At 52.3% G+C, this 15,778-nt stretch overlaps 1 protein-coding gene across 5 annotated transcripts in view; it reads left to right on the top strand.

Moving 5' to 3' along the window:
- The window catches only part of GTF3C1 (general transcription factor IIIC subunit 1), a 28,241-nt gene that overhangs the window by 8,650 nt on the left and 3,813 nt on the right, over positions 1 to 15,778 (top strand). For 4 of the 5 annotated variants that reach the window (XM_053276800.1, XM_053276795.1, XM_053276797.1 and 1 more), the window contains exons 11-31: positions 186 to 328; positions 1,195 to 1,348; positions 2,880 to 2,977; positions 3,787 to 3,974; positions 4,128 to 4,406; positions 5,315 to 5,460; positions 5,870 to 5,967; positions 6,823 to 6,919; positions 7,214 to 7,391; positions 7,558 to 7,699; positions 8,005 to 8,140; positions 8,588 to 8,669; positions 9,401 to 9,586; positions 9,862 to 10,019; positions 10,222 to 10,364; positions 10,872 to 10,953; positions 12,031 to 12,143; positions 12,383 to 12,445; positions 13,607 to 13,700; positions 14,899 to 15,071; positions 15,405 to 15,689. In XM_053276800.1, coding sequence (XP_053132775.1) covers positions 186 to 328; positions 1,195 to 1,348; positions 2,880 to 2,977; positions 3,787 to 3,974; positions 4,128 to 4,406; positions 5,315 to 5,460; positions 5,870 to 5,967; positions 6,823 to 6,919; positions 7,214 to 7,391; positions 7,558 to 7,699; positions 8,005 to 8,140; positions 8,588 to 8,669; positions 9,401 to 9,586; positions 9,862 to 10,019; positions 10,222 to 10,364; positions 10,872 to 10,953; positions 12,031 to 12,143; positions 12,383 to 12,445; positions 13,607 to 13,700; positions 14,899 to 15,071; positions 15,405 to 15,689 — 3,038 coding nt within the window. The remainder of the gene's footprint in view (positions 1 to 185; positions 329 to 1,194; positions 1,349 to 2,879; positions 2,978 to 3,786; positions 3,975 to 4,127; positions 4,407 to 5,314; positions 5,461 to 5,869; positions 5,968 to 6,822; positions 6,920 to 7,213; positions 7,392 to 7,557; positions 7,700 to 8,004; positions 8,141 to 8,587; positions 8,670 to 9,400; positions 9,587 to 9,861; positions 10,020 to 10,221; positions 10,365 to 10,871; positions 10,954 to 12,030; positions 12,144 to 12,382; positions 12,446 to 13,606; positions 13,701 to 14,898; positions 15,072 to 15,404; positions 15,690 to 15,778) is intronic. The other variant, XM_053276798.1, reaches the window with a different exon arrangement.

Below are 15,778 nucleotides of genomic sequence, written 5' to 3' on the forward strand. Positions count from 1 at the left end.
CCGTGGATGTCAGATAGATGTGGCGGAGGTTGTTGGGGAGTGTTGGGGGAATCTTCCTGCCTGGCCTCTGGGTTGCCATTTGGGGCACCTTTTGTGGGCTCCTTGTCCTGAGTGAGGAGGAGCAGTGTCTGCCTTCGCAGCTCCCCGCCCCGCCTCTGACAGGCACGTTTGTAACTCTGTCCCAGAAGAGCAGTGATGAAAAGAGGAAGGAGAAGTGCTCACGAGCCTTGGTGAGTGAGCGATCACACGAGACCTACCGCCTGCTGAAGCGCCGAAACCTCATCATAGAGGCTGTCCGGAACCTCCGCTTGATCGAAAGCTTGTTTGCGTAAGTGGCAGGGCTGCAGGAGGCTGGTCAGCTCCTTCCCCGACTGGCCCTGGCGGGTTGCCCAGAGTGCAGAGTTTGCTGAATTAGAGTCTTCCAGCTCTGCCTGGGAATGTCCCTTGCTCGCCCCTTCTCACCCAATATTTCATCATTAGCTGGTCAAACTAGAGCTTGGGGGTTGAACCAAAGAAAGGGATTCCATTGGCAGGTCACCAGGCTGCTTCATAGCTGCGGATCCCGTCTTCTAGTTGGTGTTCTTGGTATCACTTTTTCCAGCCTCTGCTCATAACATTCCAAAAAGGCCGCTTGGGTTCAATGACCAGCTCCTTAAGGCTGGAATCACCATTTTGTGATGTAACTTTAATGAACCCAGAGGAGTTTTTCTTCTCTAGCCTTCCTTTTGTGTTGCCTCTACCGGCTTGTAGGCCATTCATTTCACCTGCTTCTAGGCAGGTGAAAACCTGCCTGGTCTCTCCATGATACGATGCTTAGTGGAATGCTAAACAATCGAGACTCCTCCTCACAGAAACACAGGAAGCTTATACCGAGTCAGACCCTTGGTCCATCTAGCTCAGTATTGTCTACACAGACTGGCAGTGGCTTCTCCAATGTTGCAGGCAGGAGACTCTATCAGCCCTATCTTGGAGATGCTGCCAGGGAGGGAACTTGGAACCTTCTGCTCTTCCCAGAGCAGCTCCATCCCCTGAGGGAAATATCTTGTAGTGCTCACACATGTAGTCTCCCATTCAAATGCAAACTAGGACAGACCCTGCTTAGCAAAGGTGACAATTCATGTTCACTACCACAAGGCCAGCTCTCCTCTCCTCCCACTGCAGAGAAGCCTGATGCAGCGTGTTCCTTTTTTCCAGGCTTCAGAAAATGATCATGGATCAGGAGAAGCAAGAAGGGGTCTCCACCAGATGCTGCAAGAAGTCCATCGTCCGTATAGTGCAGAAGCTCTCCCAGGAAGGGCTCCTTCGCCTCTTCCGCACCACCGTGATCCAGGACGGCATCAGCAGAAAGGTGACTCAGACCCACAAGCCCCACTTGTCAAGAATGCTGGGGTTGAATCTCCCTGCAGGTGGAAAGGATGGGTGTTCTCCCTGGCATGCTAGCTTTCCTCATTCACCAGGATGCTGAAGTGAGGCCCTTTCAAAGACATGAGCCGTGTCCGTGTGTGTGTGCGTGCGTGCTATATTGTGTACACATCGACACTTTTGAATTGGCATCCTAAGGGCCCTCCTCTGAGGACTTGCCCTGCTGCTCAGCACCTGCATTTTCACACAGTTTGTTCTCGGAGCCTTTGGCCTTCCTGGGAGATCAAGGGGTAGTGCTGGGCCCTGCCCAAAAATCTGCCTGAAGACTAGTGTTGTAGCAAGAAGAGTTTGCCTGTATCTGCAAGTGGGAGTGGGAAACGACCACTCCGAATGCCTAAATGCTGCTTTGTGGCCAGCCTCTCGCTCAGTGTCTGTCAGGATGCCACCTTACCTGGTTGCCTCTGTGGCCGTGTGGAGTCCAGCTGAGAGTGCGGCATCCCTCCTTTGGGGCTTCTGCCTTCCCCCAAAGGGAGCGGGGGCGAAATGGTTCCAGGTCGGTCGGGTCCTGGTGGGGGTTGAGCAGGAGAGGCAGGGATAGGGTTGCCATATTCTGGCTTTCCAAATCCGAGTGTCTAATTTGCATATGATGTAAATTGGCTTGAAAATAATTTTTGAGCAGGATAGTGACTGCATGTTTTGCTCAATAACTCAGGTTCTCCAAGGGCAAGAGCTTAGCTTTTTTTTTTTTTTTTAAAATAATGAAAGCTGAAATCCAGGCGAATCTGGTTGAGATGCTTAAAATCTGGGTGCAACCCGGAATTTCAGGGGGTATGGCAACTCTAGGCAGGGAGAGCTGCAGGGAACAGCTCCAGTGGGGCAGCCATGTTGGGCGTGGCAGGAAGCAGGAAATGAGGCCAGGGAGGGGGTGGGGCTTAGAGTTGGCTTTAAGCCAGGGCTGCTCAACTTTGGTCCTCCAGCTGTTTTTGGACTGCAGCTCCCATTATCCCCAGCCACAGCAGTCATTAGCCAGGGATTATGAGAACTGTAGACCAAAATCTGCAGAAGGGCCTAAATTGAGCAGCCCTGCTTTAAGCCCTGTCAGCTGTGTACTGGGGCATTTAAAGCCAAGGCAGCCAACGATGAGGACTGCTCTTGGGCATGAGAGTCAGAAGTTCCATGGAAAGGGAGCCGGTTGGATGTAGCAAGCCAGGAGGAGGGCTGAGGTGATGAAGTAACCCCCTTCCCTGGCCTTCTCTGAGGTTGACCTTCTGTTCCCATCCTGTGATTCCAGGTTCAAGAAAGGCCAGGAACACACTAGTGTTCCCTCTAACAGGGTTTCCCAGATGTTGTTGACTACAACTCCCATAATCCCCAGCTAATGGCTACTGTGGCTGGGGATGCTGGAAGCTGTAGTCAACATCTGGGAATCCCTGTTAGAAGGAACAGTGGGACACACCTCTTCCTCCCACCCCGCCAGCACCTCACAGTGTCCTTGTCTGTTGTTGTTTTGTGGGCAGGTTGAGTTTGTCGTCGATCCATCTGTGAATCCCAGTGACCCACTGGTGAAGAGCGCCATTGAGCAAGTGCGCTTCCGCATCTCCAACTCCAGCATCAGGCAAGCTGCAGGGTGGCCATTGGGTGGGATGGGAAGCAGAGTGATGGCTTCCAGGCTTCCTGGGGGTGGTCTGGCTCCGCCTCTGGCTGGCTTCCAGAGGGAGTTCCAGAGCTGTGCAGCTCGCTGTCTCCTCCCACAGTTTCAGCAGAAGCCCAGCCAGTGGAGTCCTCTGCCTCTTCATAGGGAGCTTGCCTTCTACGGAGTCAGACCATGGGTCCATCTAGCTCACTATTGTCTACGTAGACTGGCAGTGGCTTCTCCAAGGTTGCAGGCAGGAGTCTTTCTCAGCCCTATCTTGGAGATGGCACCAGGGAGGGAAACTTGGAACCTTCTGCATGCAAGCAGGCAGGTGCCCTTCCCAGAGCGGCCCCATCCCCGAAGGGGAAGATTTGGCAGTGCTCACATATAGTATCCTATTCAGATGCAAACCAGGGTGGACCCTGCTTAGCAAAGGGGACAATTCAAGCTTGGTCCGCAAGACCAGCTCTCCTCAAGTTGCCTGGCCTTTTCTCCAGGAGGACACTGCTCACTTGGGGCTTTGTGAGACTCTTCCCATTCCCCCTGTCAGGCCCCCAAACATCCCCCTTTGGCAGCCCCTTAGAGCCCTGACTGTGCAGCTTCCAGGGCAGAATGGGAGAGGGCTGGGCTCCTAGCTGGTGGTGCACTTTAAGTGTGGGTTCCCTTGGAATGGCGCATCGCAGACTGTATTCTGCAGCCCTTACAGTCTCCTAAACTGTCAAGGTATTGCGCAGCCCTTCCATATTCCTGAAGTATACTTTCTTCCCTCCCCCCCATCTCTCTAACTACAGGATTAAAATTCCGCAGACCCCCAAATCCCAGGAGCACCTGGATGAAGGGAGCCATGAGTCAGGTGTTGGGCCTGCCTTGAGGGAAATGGAAGGCCGCTCCTCTCCTTGCAAAATGGAGGCGGCTGGCAGGGGGAGGGAGCCCGGGGCGAAGGTGCGCATCACGAAATTCAACTACCACCCCATCACAGGTAAAGAAGGGCCTCTCCTGCTTTTGCTTTGCCCTTCTGACTTGCAGACTGAGAGGAGGGAGGCGCTTCTGCATTTCGCAGAGGGAGCAAGAGAGGCTTCTGGGTGTTTCCTGACGTCAGCTCCTCTGCCCCCCTTTCTCTCTCTTCCCCCAGTGCCAGGTCTTGGGCGCTCCCTGGGCTTCCTTCCCAAAATGCCTCGCTTGAAGATCGCCCACCATTTCCTCTGGTACTTGGCCTATGGGCATCCACTCAATGTTCTGCAGGAGAAGGCCAGTTGCAGTCCCGACAGTAGCATGCCAGACCTTGACGCAGGCTGTACCACCCCTGGGGCCCCACCTGGCACAGCAGGAGAAGAGGAGCCTAACATGGCCCGCTTGGGGAGTCCTGAGGGCCCCGTACAGGACGTCGAAACGGAGCCTGGCGAGCAAACAGGTCAGGGTTTGGCGACAAGGGTCCGGTCGGATTGCTCACTGCTGGGTGGGAAGAGATGGGGCAGGTGAAGTGTGCTTGTCCTTTAGAAGGCTGCAGACCACTGGGAAAGCATCCCTGGAGGCCCTCCACCACAGGCATCTCCTCAGGCGGAGCTCAGCTCAGCAAGGGGAAGCAGGCTGCAGACTCTGGGCTTGCCTGTGTAGCCAGAGTGCCCTCGTCTTGGAGCCGGACCCCTCCACAACCTAGGCCCGTTCACACAGCAGAATTAGAGGCAAGAGGGCACCCCAGAGCTTCCTTGTGGACTCTTCCCTCCATTGGTACCAAGGGAGAAGGCCACTCTGCTACTTTCTCCCTCTCCCTCCCTCCCTGAGCTGCTCTCTTGGACTGGTGATGTCTGGGAAGTGGCATCAACCTGGACATTCCTATCCTCCTCTAGCACTGGCAGTTTGAACATAGGAAGCAGCCGTATACTGAGTCAGACCCTTGGTCCATCTAGCTCTGTATTGTCTTCGCAGAGTGGCAGCGGCTTCTCCAAGGTTGCAGGCAGGAATCTCTCTCAGCCCTATCTTGGAGATGCTGCCAGGGAGGGAACTTGGAACCTTGATGCTCTTCCCAGAGCGGCTCCATCCCCTGCTAAGGGGAATAGCTTCCAGTGCTCATACTTCTAGTCTCCATTCATATGCAACCCTTAGCTAAGGGGACCAGTCATGCTTGTTACCACAAGACCAGCTCTCCTCTCTAGACTAGCTTAGATTAGTACAGTGTAGCACAGGGCAAACCTCCTTCTGTAGACTTGTGATGGCCAACGCCAGCGAGCGAAAGGACAGAGATGGTGCCAAGCCACAATGTCTTTGATCTGTGGCAACAGTGAGGACAAAGTGTCTCTCCCTCCCTCTCTCTCTCTGCAGTGTACGTGAACGAAGCCTCGTGGATGCGCCACATCCCTCCCCTCCCCATCCACAGGGAGCTTGGCCGCGGCTGGGCCCTCGTGAGCGACATCCTCCTCTGCCTGCCCCTCTCCATCTTTGTCCAGATAGTGCAAGTCAGCTACAAGGTGGGGGACGCTGGCTCCGGCTGCCACAGAATGGCCTCTTGGTGCAGGGGGTGGAGGCAGTTGAGCTTTCTCCTGTACTGTGGCCACAAGATGGCACCCAAGCCTTGGGGGGTGGGGGGGTGCCTTTGTTTTGGTGTTTTAAAAACCTTTGGTGGTGGAAGAGGGACCATCTGCTGGCAGCTGCTACTGGTCAAGGCATTGACGTGCTAGTTGCCACAAGCTGTGGAGGCACAGCTAACCTCTTCCAGGTGGCTTGTGGCCAGTTTCCCTCTCCTGCCCCCTTGGTTGCCGTCTTGGTTGCCGTCGGTCAGTTTCCAGAGGAAGTTGCCAGGGCTCTTATCAGCCTGACTAGAGGGTGAGCCACTCTTGTGTGACATTGAAACTCAACCCCATATATCTGGACTTTTAGGTGGATAACCTGGAAGATTATTTAAATGATCCTCTAAAGAAACACATGCTGATCCGATACCTTCCAAGACCAATTCGACAGAAGCTCCTTTATAAGAGGTGAGGATTCCTCTTGACCTTTTATTTGAGAGCTTAGTTCTGGAGTCCTAAAGAATGCCTAATTTTAAAACTGAAGAACACTGAGATTGGTGAACACCAGGTACGTAAAAGCCAGGTACTTGACAGCAGCACCTGGGCAAAATTAGACAATCGATTTCCTAAGGATGAGGGGGAAATCACTGCTAACATTCAGTGCGATATTATTAATAATAATAGCCATTTTTGCCAAGAAAACTTCATTTGTCCCTGCTAACTTGGCAAAGAGGCACCTTTTAACGTGGTGATTCTCTTTTATTTAGCAGGGGGAGAGCAACTGGCCCTACCTACCCCCAGCACAGCTTCCCTCCAGTTGCTGGTGTCTATCTTATGTTTCTTTTTAGATTGTGAGCCCTTTGGGGACAAGGATCCATCTTATTTATTTATTATTTCTCTGTGTAAACCGCCCTGAGCCATTTTTGGAAGGGCGGTACAGAAATCGAATAAAATAAATAAATAAATAAATGTTAGGGCCTGGCCTGAGTCCTGGCTGCGAAGGGTCCTCGGTACCCTCTGGTGCAGCTGGATTTGTCTGAATGTGGGGCACGTCATGAAATGTTTCGTGTTACAGTAATGACCAGATTTTGCGGGGGGAGGGGGTAGATACTGCTCATGGTTTGGAACCCACCATGGCTTGCCGTTGCATCTGAGCCTGGCACATCTCAGCTCGGACTAACCACAGTGTAACAAGCCAGGATATATCAGGTATCCCAAGCCATGGCTGAGCGTTCAACCCGAACCTGCCCACGGTGCCCCTCTGAAGCTAACTGGCACAGTCATCCCTTTGTATTACATTAAGACCTGAATCCTTCACTGCAGGAGGTACATCTTCTCCGTGGTGGAAAATCTGCAGCGGTTGTGTTACATGGGGCTGGTGCAGTTTGGCCCCACAGAGAAATTCCAGGAGAAAGATCAGGTACAGCAATTATTATTATTATTATTTCGATTTCTAGCTGACCCTTCTCCTCTCCCAGCACTCCTCGGGGGTAACACATGGTGAAAAGGAGCTCTGCAGGTTGATGGTGCTCAGATGCACTGGGTACGGTGTCTTGCCTGAGCCAAGCGGCTCCTCTGGCTTTCCTGAGGAGTAAAGCTTTGGGGCTTGTGCCCCCTTGTGTGCCCTCCGAAAGCACAAGTGTGAGCCTTCCTGTCCTGACACAGCAACTCTGGCAGAGGCCTTTCGCCTGAGCCTTGTGTCTCTCTCTTGCAGGTGTTTGTCTATGTGAAGAAAAAGGCGATGATTGTGGACACCACAGCGTGTGAGCCCCACTACAATCTGGCCCAGGGCAGCCGCCCCTTTGACAGGCGCCTGTATGCTCTGAGCACCCTGCAAGACGTGGAGAATTTCTGGTTTGATCTGCAGTGTGTCTGCCTCAACACCCCCCTCGGTATGAGGCTGCTGGCCGCTGGCCTCCCTCCCTTCTATTCTGCTGCCTTTGTCCCCTTGCCTCTCTGTCCCCTGCTGCTTTCTGCTGCTGCCGCTGCCAACGTTTGCCAGATCCAACCCTTGTTAGGGCTGCTGCTGCTGCTGACCGGTTCCCCTGGTGCTTTCAGGAATTGTGCGCCATCCCCGTGCCAGGCGGAGTGGAGCTAAAGCTGATGAGGCTGGCGCTGCCTTGGATGAAACGCTGGAGCAAGAATCGGCAGTGCACAAGCACAACCTGGAGCGCAAGTGCGCCATGCTGGAGTACACGACGTAGGTCTCCTTCCCTGCTTGGGGCCGGAATGTGTCTTGTGTGGCAAGGGTATGCCGTTGCCTCTCCTGGCTTCCCCTGGAAGCAGGGCTTGTCGTGGCTCCAGGCTTCCCCAAGGTTGGAAGGTTTCTCTGGGTTTGCCCTGCCTCTTTTGAGGAAGTGGGGCTGCTGGTCTGAGACTCTCTGTAATGTGGTCACTATGCTGAATCCAACCTCTACGCTTCAAGAGAAGAGGGGTGTGGTCGAACCCTTCTTGCCTGTTACCAGAGCTGCTCTTTTGAGGGTTTTCTTTCTTCTTTTTCCTTAGAGGCTGCTGGGAGGTGGACAATGATGGTTCGATTCCTGGGGACGGTCTGGGTGCAGGAGGTCTGGATTCCAGCTTCTATGGCCATTTAAAACGCAACTGGATTTGGACAAGCTATATTATTAATAAGACAAGGAAGGTGAGTACTCTTAAAACAGCATTTTCTGGTAAATGTGTTGTTGCTTTGACTATCTTTAGAGAAGAGAGAAATTCAACAATTCATAGAAATCTGTTTAGCTGCTTTTCTTCATAGGAAGCTGCCATCTACCGAGTCAGACCATTAGTCCATCTAGCTCAGCATTGTCTACCCAGACTGGCAGCAGCTTCTCCAAGGTTAGAAGCAGGAGTCTCTCCCAGCCCTATCTTGGAGATGCTGCCAAGGAGGGAACTGGGAACCTGGTTGCTTGGCTGGGCCCAGGGTGTCAAGCTCTGGCTTCCCAGTTGGAAGGCACTTTCGGATGCTGCCCATTTCAGCTGTGATGAAAACCCTTTTGAGCAACAAGAGATCCCACCCCCCAGTCTGGGCTTGGGTCACCTGCACAGCCTTTGTCTTTCCACTGCTGATAATGTTTGCCTTCCTGCTTAGGAGACCGCCATTTCCGAGGCTCGGCACGCTGTCAGGCTACAGACCATGCTGAGGAAGCACCCTCTGCCGCTTGGCACTAGAGGTAATAGGATGAAGCAGGGCGCCCCCACCCCCGCCCCCAGTTCAGCCAGCAGGAATGACCTTGGTTTTTACTGGGGGCGGGGGCAGCTTTCCCGTGGCCCTCACTGAATACATGAAGCAGTGGGCGCGGGCAGCCATCACGAAACACTTGTGCAGATCTAGTGAGAATTGCTTTCTGGGCAAACAGAAAAGCATTTGACACATCTGGGCTGTGCAGACTGGATTAGGTGCAGGTTTTCTGCATGGCTGCTTTTCCAAATCACCTGAACCTATAGCGGATCTCTGTAGTCTTTTTTTAATTTTATTTATTTTTAAAGATCAGGGACTTGGAACAGTCCATCTTTGTGACTCTGAACCATCCAGTAATTTGACATGGCTTACTCCGGTTTTCTCAGAAGCTGTCAAGTGCTAGAATCAAGGAAAACATGGACGCATGTTTAGCCACGCGGGGTCCTGCAGGGGGAGGGAATCTCTTCCGTCCCACAATTCAGAGTGCCACCTGTGGGCTTCAGCCAGAGAACCTCACAGTCCTCTCTCCAGTGCTTCCTGGGGCCAGGGTGTCTTTCTTGGATAGGAAATCTATTTCATTTAGTTGTTATTAAACTTCCATACCGCCTTTCATCAGAAATTTCAAAGCACCTTACAACATAAACAATTGCATGCTGGGCAGGTCTTGCGTTGTGCTGCTCCTGTCTGTTCTGCACTGATTTGGAACTGCCCTCGGTGTCTCAGGCAGCAACACCACGCTTTGGGGAGATGCACCGGTGGCGCTCGACCCTTCTGTCCGGAAGGAGGACTTGGAGGTTGAAAAAGAAGCCACACTGAACAGAACCGAGAGAGTGAAGGGTGGGAAGAGCCAGAAGAGGCGGCGGCTGAAGAAGGACACCATGAAGAAGACAAAGAAAAAAAGAAAGAAGGGTAAGGAACTGGCCCTGTTCTTGGGGCAGGGTGGCAGGCCACCACGTGGGAGCTGAGGGCTGATGGCTGTTTCCAGACACAGGGAGGCCAGAATTGCTGTCCGTGGTGAAGTTGCCCACCTGGGTGAGGTTTTAATACCCAGCACAGCCTGGAACCCCTTGTGAGGCTGTGTGTGATCTCTGGCCAAGGAACCCCCAAGTGAAATGGAGCCACAAATGGTCCCACTAAAGAAATGTTGTCTGCTTTCTCTGTCTCCCCCTTTGGTGGCTGTGAAGAGGTGAGGCCTGGAGAAAAGAGCAAAAGGCCACGCTACCACGACGAAGCAGACCAGAGTGCCCTGCAGAGAATGACCCGCCTACGGGTCATGTGGACCGTCCAGGAGGACAGCCTGCTGATGCTGTGCCGGATTGCTAGCAACGTCCTCAACGCCAAGGTGAAGAGAGCCACTCTTGGGAGGAAGATGACACGTTGGTGCTCTGGAAGTATACCTGAGTGGGGAAGGAAGAGGTGGCCTCTTTGGTGGAGGGGAACCGCAACTATGATGCAATTGTGTGTTAATGCGCAGAGGGAGGGAGTGGGGGTGTGCCCCAGAAGCCGAGCTCTGTCTGAGATTCCCCTGTCCTACTCCTGTGCAGGTGAAGGGGCCATTTGTCCCATGGCAGGTGGTCAGAGATATCATGCATGCCAGCTTTGAGGAGTCGTTGGACAAGACGTCTCATTCCGTTGGGAGGAGAGCTCGCTACATTGTCAAAAACCCACAAACGTACCTCAATTACAAGTGAGATGGTCTCATTTTCTTGAGTGTAGAAGTGACTGCTCTGCTTGCAGGGGGCCTGTGGCGAGTGGCACAGGATGGCCAGCATGCCCCTGCTTGGTCCTTGCCCGTCCTCTGCTTTGTCCCCATTTCCCTGCCCAGGGATTCCCCTCCCCAGCTGAATGTGCTGAGGAGGAAGAGTTCAGAGCTGCTCTCCCAAAGGCCTGTCTTCTGGGGTGACGGTCTGAGAACTCCAGACCCACAAGATCCATAAATGATTTCCCCATCTTCGCAGAAGAGAGCAGGCAATTTCCGCGTGGGGTTACTACCCCTCCTTGAGGAGAAGAGGCAGGGCCATATGCGTGGCGCCAAGTGGAGGCAGCAAAATGCCCCTCCTTGAGTACACCTCTCTCTTCTCTGCTGGGAGGAGATGAGCCTGGAGTCCAGGGGCCGGGAAGGGTCCCTCTAGAAGCTGACATTCTCTCTGTGGAGACTCTGCTGCAAGGCTGAACTCGGGACTGTGTTCTGCAGGGTTTGCCTGGCTGAAGTCTACCAAGACAAAGCCCTCATCGATGACTTCATGAGCAGGAAGAGGAACTACCAAGACCCCAAGGTGAGAGGTTCCCCCAAGGAGCAGGAAGGGGCAGGACTGGGGCTCCATACAGGCTTTCCTGGGCCTTGCCTTTGTTTTCCTCCTGCACATGAGCTGGGATATATTTTTACATTTATATCCCACTCTTCCTCCAAGGAGCCCAAAGCAGTGTACATGGTTATGTTTGTCCTCACAACATCCCTGTGAGGTAGATTAGGCTGAGAGATACGTGACTGGCCCAGAGTCACCCAGTTGAGTTTCATGGCTGAATGGGGATTTGAACTCTGGTCTCCCCGGTCCTAGTCCAACACTCTGACCTCTGCCCTACACTGGCTGTCTGTCTCCTGATATTTTTTTATTTTATTTTATTTATTTATTTTATTTTTATACCGCCATTCCAAAATGGCTCAGGGCAGTTTACAGTTATCCTTCTGAAGCACCTACCTGGCCCTGCCCTGCGTGCTTCCTTCTGAAATGTGGCCCAAGTGCGGCATTTCTGCCGGTGCCCTGGTCCCTTCTGCCCTGCTAGCAAGTGGGGCGTGATACAAGCAGGGGAGGAAGAGGAGTCTGCCTTGCCCACGACGGGATCTCCTGGGGCACGGCAGCCTTCAGTGGTGGCATCTCTCCTTTGGGCCCCAACAGGGCTGAACTGGTCCCAGCATAGTGTGTGTCTGACCCAAGGGAACTGCTGAGGCTCAGAGGAGGTGGGCCTTGGACCTCTTGTACCACTTCTCAACAAAAATTCCCAAAGTGGTATACATAGAATAATAAATAAGAAGCTGGCTCCCTGTCCTGAAAGGGCTCACAGTATATGACCACCACCCCCCCGCCACCCGGAGGCCTCCTGTCCACGCCCTGCATGTTTTCAGGAGACGTTGAAGCTAGCATGCATGTGCTAGAGACAGAGGACATTTGGCCAGGGGGGGCGGGGGCAGTTAGCCTGCTCAACCATCCAGGCAAGTGATCTGCTAAAGAGACCCTCTAGGGAAGTATCTCTCTGGTGCTGTGTGAAGGTGCAGCTGTGTTGCTTTCTCTTCCTTGTGGGCTCCTAGAACTGTTACATTCAAAGCGTGATGTGACCTGGCCTGTTTTTCAAAGGTTTGTGCAGAAGAGTTTAAGGACTTTGTGGAGAGGATTAAGGAAAAGTTCAGCTCCACACTAGGAACTCCCAGGCCTCTGATTCCGGACACACTGGAGGAGCTTTTCCTCAGGTATACTTCCTCCTTCCCCACTCCACCCTCCAGGCCACAGCCTCCTTCCTCTCTCCCTCTGCTCTTTCATGGGAAATTGTGGGAGCGGTCCCATCTCCTCTAGCTGCAGCTCTCCTACCAAAACCCAGCCCAAAGAGGGGAGTGGACTGACTTCTTGGGCAAAGCCTCAGCCCAGAGTCATGTGGGATGGATGGATGGTGGCAAGGATTCCCAAAGGCATTTTCCTTCCCCTTGCCCAGGTTCCGCGTTCTGGCCATTGGAAACGAAACCAGCCAAAGCAAGAAGGAGGACGTGCTCAACAGGTGAGGCCCAGATGGTCTGTGCAGGAGGCCTCCTGAAGGGGTTTTTCCCCCTTCCCTCCCTTTCCCCTTGTGTCATCCTCCATTTTCAGCATTTTGCCCTACAAAAAATCCCCCTTCCTTAACTCACCCTCATCACTTTGCTTCCCTTGCTTGGCTGGAGAGATGTGATCTGTGATGCATCTTAACGGTGGGAGGTGCTGCCATCACAATCTCAACATCCACATTTTTTATTAACTTGCCTTTAAAAAAACAAGTCTCCTTGAAAGAGACACATCCCAGAATTCCACCTGCTACTTCACTCATCTGCTTTCACCACCCCAGTAATGGAATCCCCTTAGACAAACCCCACCAGTCACTTGGAAATTAGCTTTTTGGGTGTGAGTGAGACAGCCAGAGTCAGGATTCAAGAACTCATGTTGCTCCATCTTGTGTCCCTTTGGCACTAAATGCATTGGCCTTTTACAAAGCAAGTCTGCCTTTGGATGGCAGTGCAGCATCCTTTTGAGTGCAGGTGCTGTGGGGGCCTCAAGGCTTAGGGAGGACTCAGAAGAGCTCCAGAAGGAAGCTGCTTCTCGGTTGCTGCAGTCAAGGCATCTCTCTGGGTTATCCCTGTCACGTGCTCCTGGGCAGGACTATGTAAAATAGCTAATAGAAAGCCTTTTAGAGCCCGATGGGGATGACCCCTTGTGCCCTTCGGGACAAAAACGTTTACCACACTCCCTGCGTGCTCCATACACAGAAGGACGAACAGATGGGCAGGGAAGTGGGAGAACGGGGGGTGGGGGACAACACACAAAACGGCAAGAGACAATTTTTTAAAAAAATTGATGACAAGGATGAGATAAGAGTAAGGGAGATATGTGAAAAGAGACAGAAAAGGCAAAGAAGGAGAGATAATAAAGATCTAACCACAGCGAGTGATGAAAGAACCTGCCAGGAGCAACACAGGACTATAAGAACTGGGCGAGGTCATCCCCGTTGGGCTCTAAAAGGCTTTCTGTTAGCTATTTTACATAGTCCTGCCCAGGAGCAGTGACGGGAATAACCCACAGAGATGCCTTGACTGCAGCAACCAGAAGAAGCCTTCATGGTAAGTGGCCAGTGCTCCATTCTCCTCTCTCATGGCCTCCCTCCAAGCTAACAGGATCCTCTTCCTTTCAGCATCGCTGACATCCACTTCCTGGTGCTGCAGAATCTGATCCAGAGCACCTTGGCCCTCTCAGACAGCCAGATGAAGTCCTGCCAGTCCTTCCAGGTAGGAGGAATCCTGGCTAATCTGCTTGCTGAAAAGTGTATAACCTCTCCTATCCTCATCCTGTGGTCCCCCCCCCAAACTTTTTTATTTTGGTTTCTAAAAAAAAACCTTTTGAGGAACAAGCATTTTCAAATTACAAAATTAAGGAACCAAAAAACTGAGGATTATCAATGCATTTCACTTTATAATCTGCTCTCAACTGTACTCATTAGCTAATACTTGTAGTGATCAGCCTCCCCTCCCTCTAAAGAGTTGGCAGAAAATTAGCCCTGTCTTGACAGACAGGCTGATAAACTCCAGGGCTCAGCCAATCAGCACACCAGGTGGGTGGGACCTAGAGAGCTGTTGCCAGGAAGAAAGTTCTTTGTCAGAAGAAGCTAGGCTGGAGGTGCATAGGAAGACATGTGGCCATGGAGACTGGCTGCAGGAGAATAACTTTGCAGATCCTTGAAAGACAGGAGGACAGGAAGCTTGCATTTTCATCAGGTGTTTGGTGTGTTCAAGGCAAGGAGCCAGGGCTTATGGTTTTGGGAAGTTTAGCATAGGGAACAGTTTGTTTAGTCAGACTGGGCATTAGGGATGTTATATTGTTGTGTGTACACACGTGCTCTGCATATTCTGGATACTGTTCTATTATTGTTTACCTGTAATGTAATTAAAATAAACACTTGCCTATGCCTATCCTACTTAGGGTGTTGCAAAAGACTATAAACATTTAAGTGTGCATTAATACAACCTATTTTTGTAATCCTACTAAGTATTCTTAACTGTATCTAAAAGCTGAGAAAGCCTCAGATGGAAGTAGTCTGTAGTAATTGAATAAAACTTTTTTTAGTTTTCTTTTTTACATGGATCTCCAAGTTGGTTTTTAACCCAGGAAAAGTGGGGGCCGAAGGAGGATTTCTCTGGTGCAAACACGTCCTCAAACATTCAGCAGCTATCAGTTTTCTCACCATGTGTAGGCTTGCACGTGAAATATTGGTGTTAATGGAATATAACCAGGCAGAGATCATTAGTTCTCCCCAACAACAACAAATCTTTAAATACCACTTTTCAACAAAGGTTTCCAAAGCAGTTTACACAGAGAAAGAATAAATAAATTGGCTTTCAGACCAAGCTACCTTTCTCCTGCCTTTACAATCTTTACCCAGTCAAATTAATATCTGTATGTTGTGTGTGCGTGTGTGTCTGCATCCAGACCTTCCGTCTCTACCGGGAGTATCAGGACGACATCCTTGTGAAGGCTTTCTTGGACTGTCAGAGGAAAAGCTTGGTGAACCGCCGCCGGGTCAACCACTGCCTTGGCCCCAAGAAGTACCGGGCCCTGCCCTTTGTGCCCATGTCCTATCAGCTCTCTCAGAGCTATTACCGGTGAGTGCCCTGGCTGGGTGCCTCCCTCCGACCCAAGCCCGCGAAGAGAGCAAGCACAACTGTCTGTCTCCAGGGAGGCTGGAGAGTAGGAGCCCTGGGGACTTGCAGAGAAGCCTCCTTGCCGTTTCACTTTGCCAAAGTGGCGGGTGCCAGAAACCCGGCAGCCGGTGGCCTTATGGGAGCTGCCCATGCCGGTCATCAGCCTGCACCTCTGTGCCGAGACCCAGCCCTGGCCCGATGCAGGCGGCGAGCAGGGACTTCACCTGTTCCTCTGCTGCAGTGAATGGAGGTCCAGCCATGAGGCACTCAAAGCTCCCTTCTTTCTCTCCCTAGGCTGTTCACGTGGCGTTTTCCCAGCACGCTCTGCAGCGAATCGTACCAGTTTCTTCTGAAGCTCAAGGAGGCTGGGAAGCAGGACCAGGCGACCAGCTTTTCTTTCCGAGACCAAGACTACTCTCCTGCCTCGGACATGGTGACGTTTCCCTTGGATGGGCCCGGTGGCTACTGCTCAGCTATCCTGGCCCTCTTCTCCCTTGGCATGGTTTCTGTGGACGTGACGATCCCAGAGCAGATTGTGGTAGTGGACAGCACCTTGGTGGAGAACGAAGTCACCAAAAGGTACAGAAAAGGCCGTGGAAGGGAGCGGGTGGAGGCAGAGTATTCCAGGGTGCAAGTGGTGGGCCTTTCCCCGATGTAGCCACCTGTGC

The sequence above is a fragment of the Hemicordylus capensis genome, chromosome 13, assembly GCF_027244095.1.
Source record: "Hemicordylus capensis ecotype Gifberg chromosome 13, rHemCap1.1.pri, whole genome shotgun sequence".
Taxonomy (NCBI): domain Eukaryota; kingdom Metazoa; phylum Chordata; class Lepidosauria; order Squamata; family Cordylidae; genus Hemicordylus; species Hemicordylus capensis.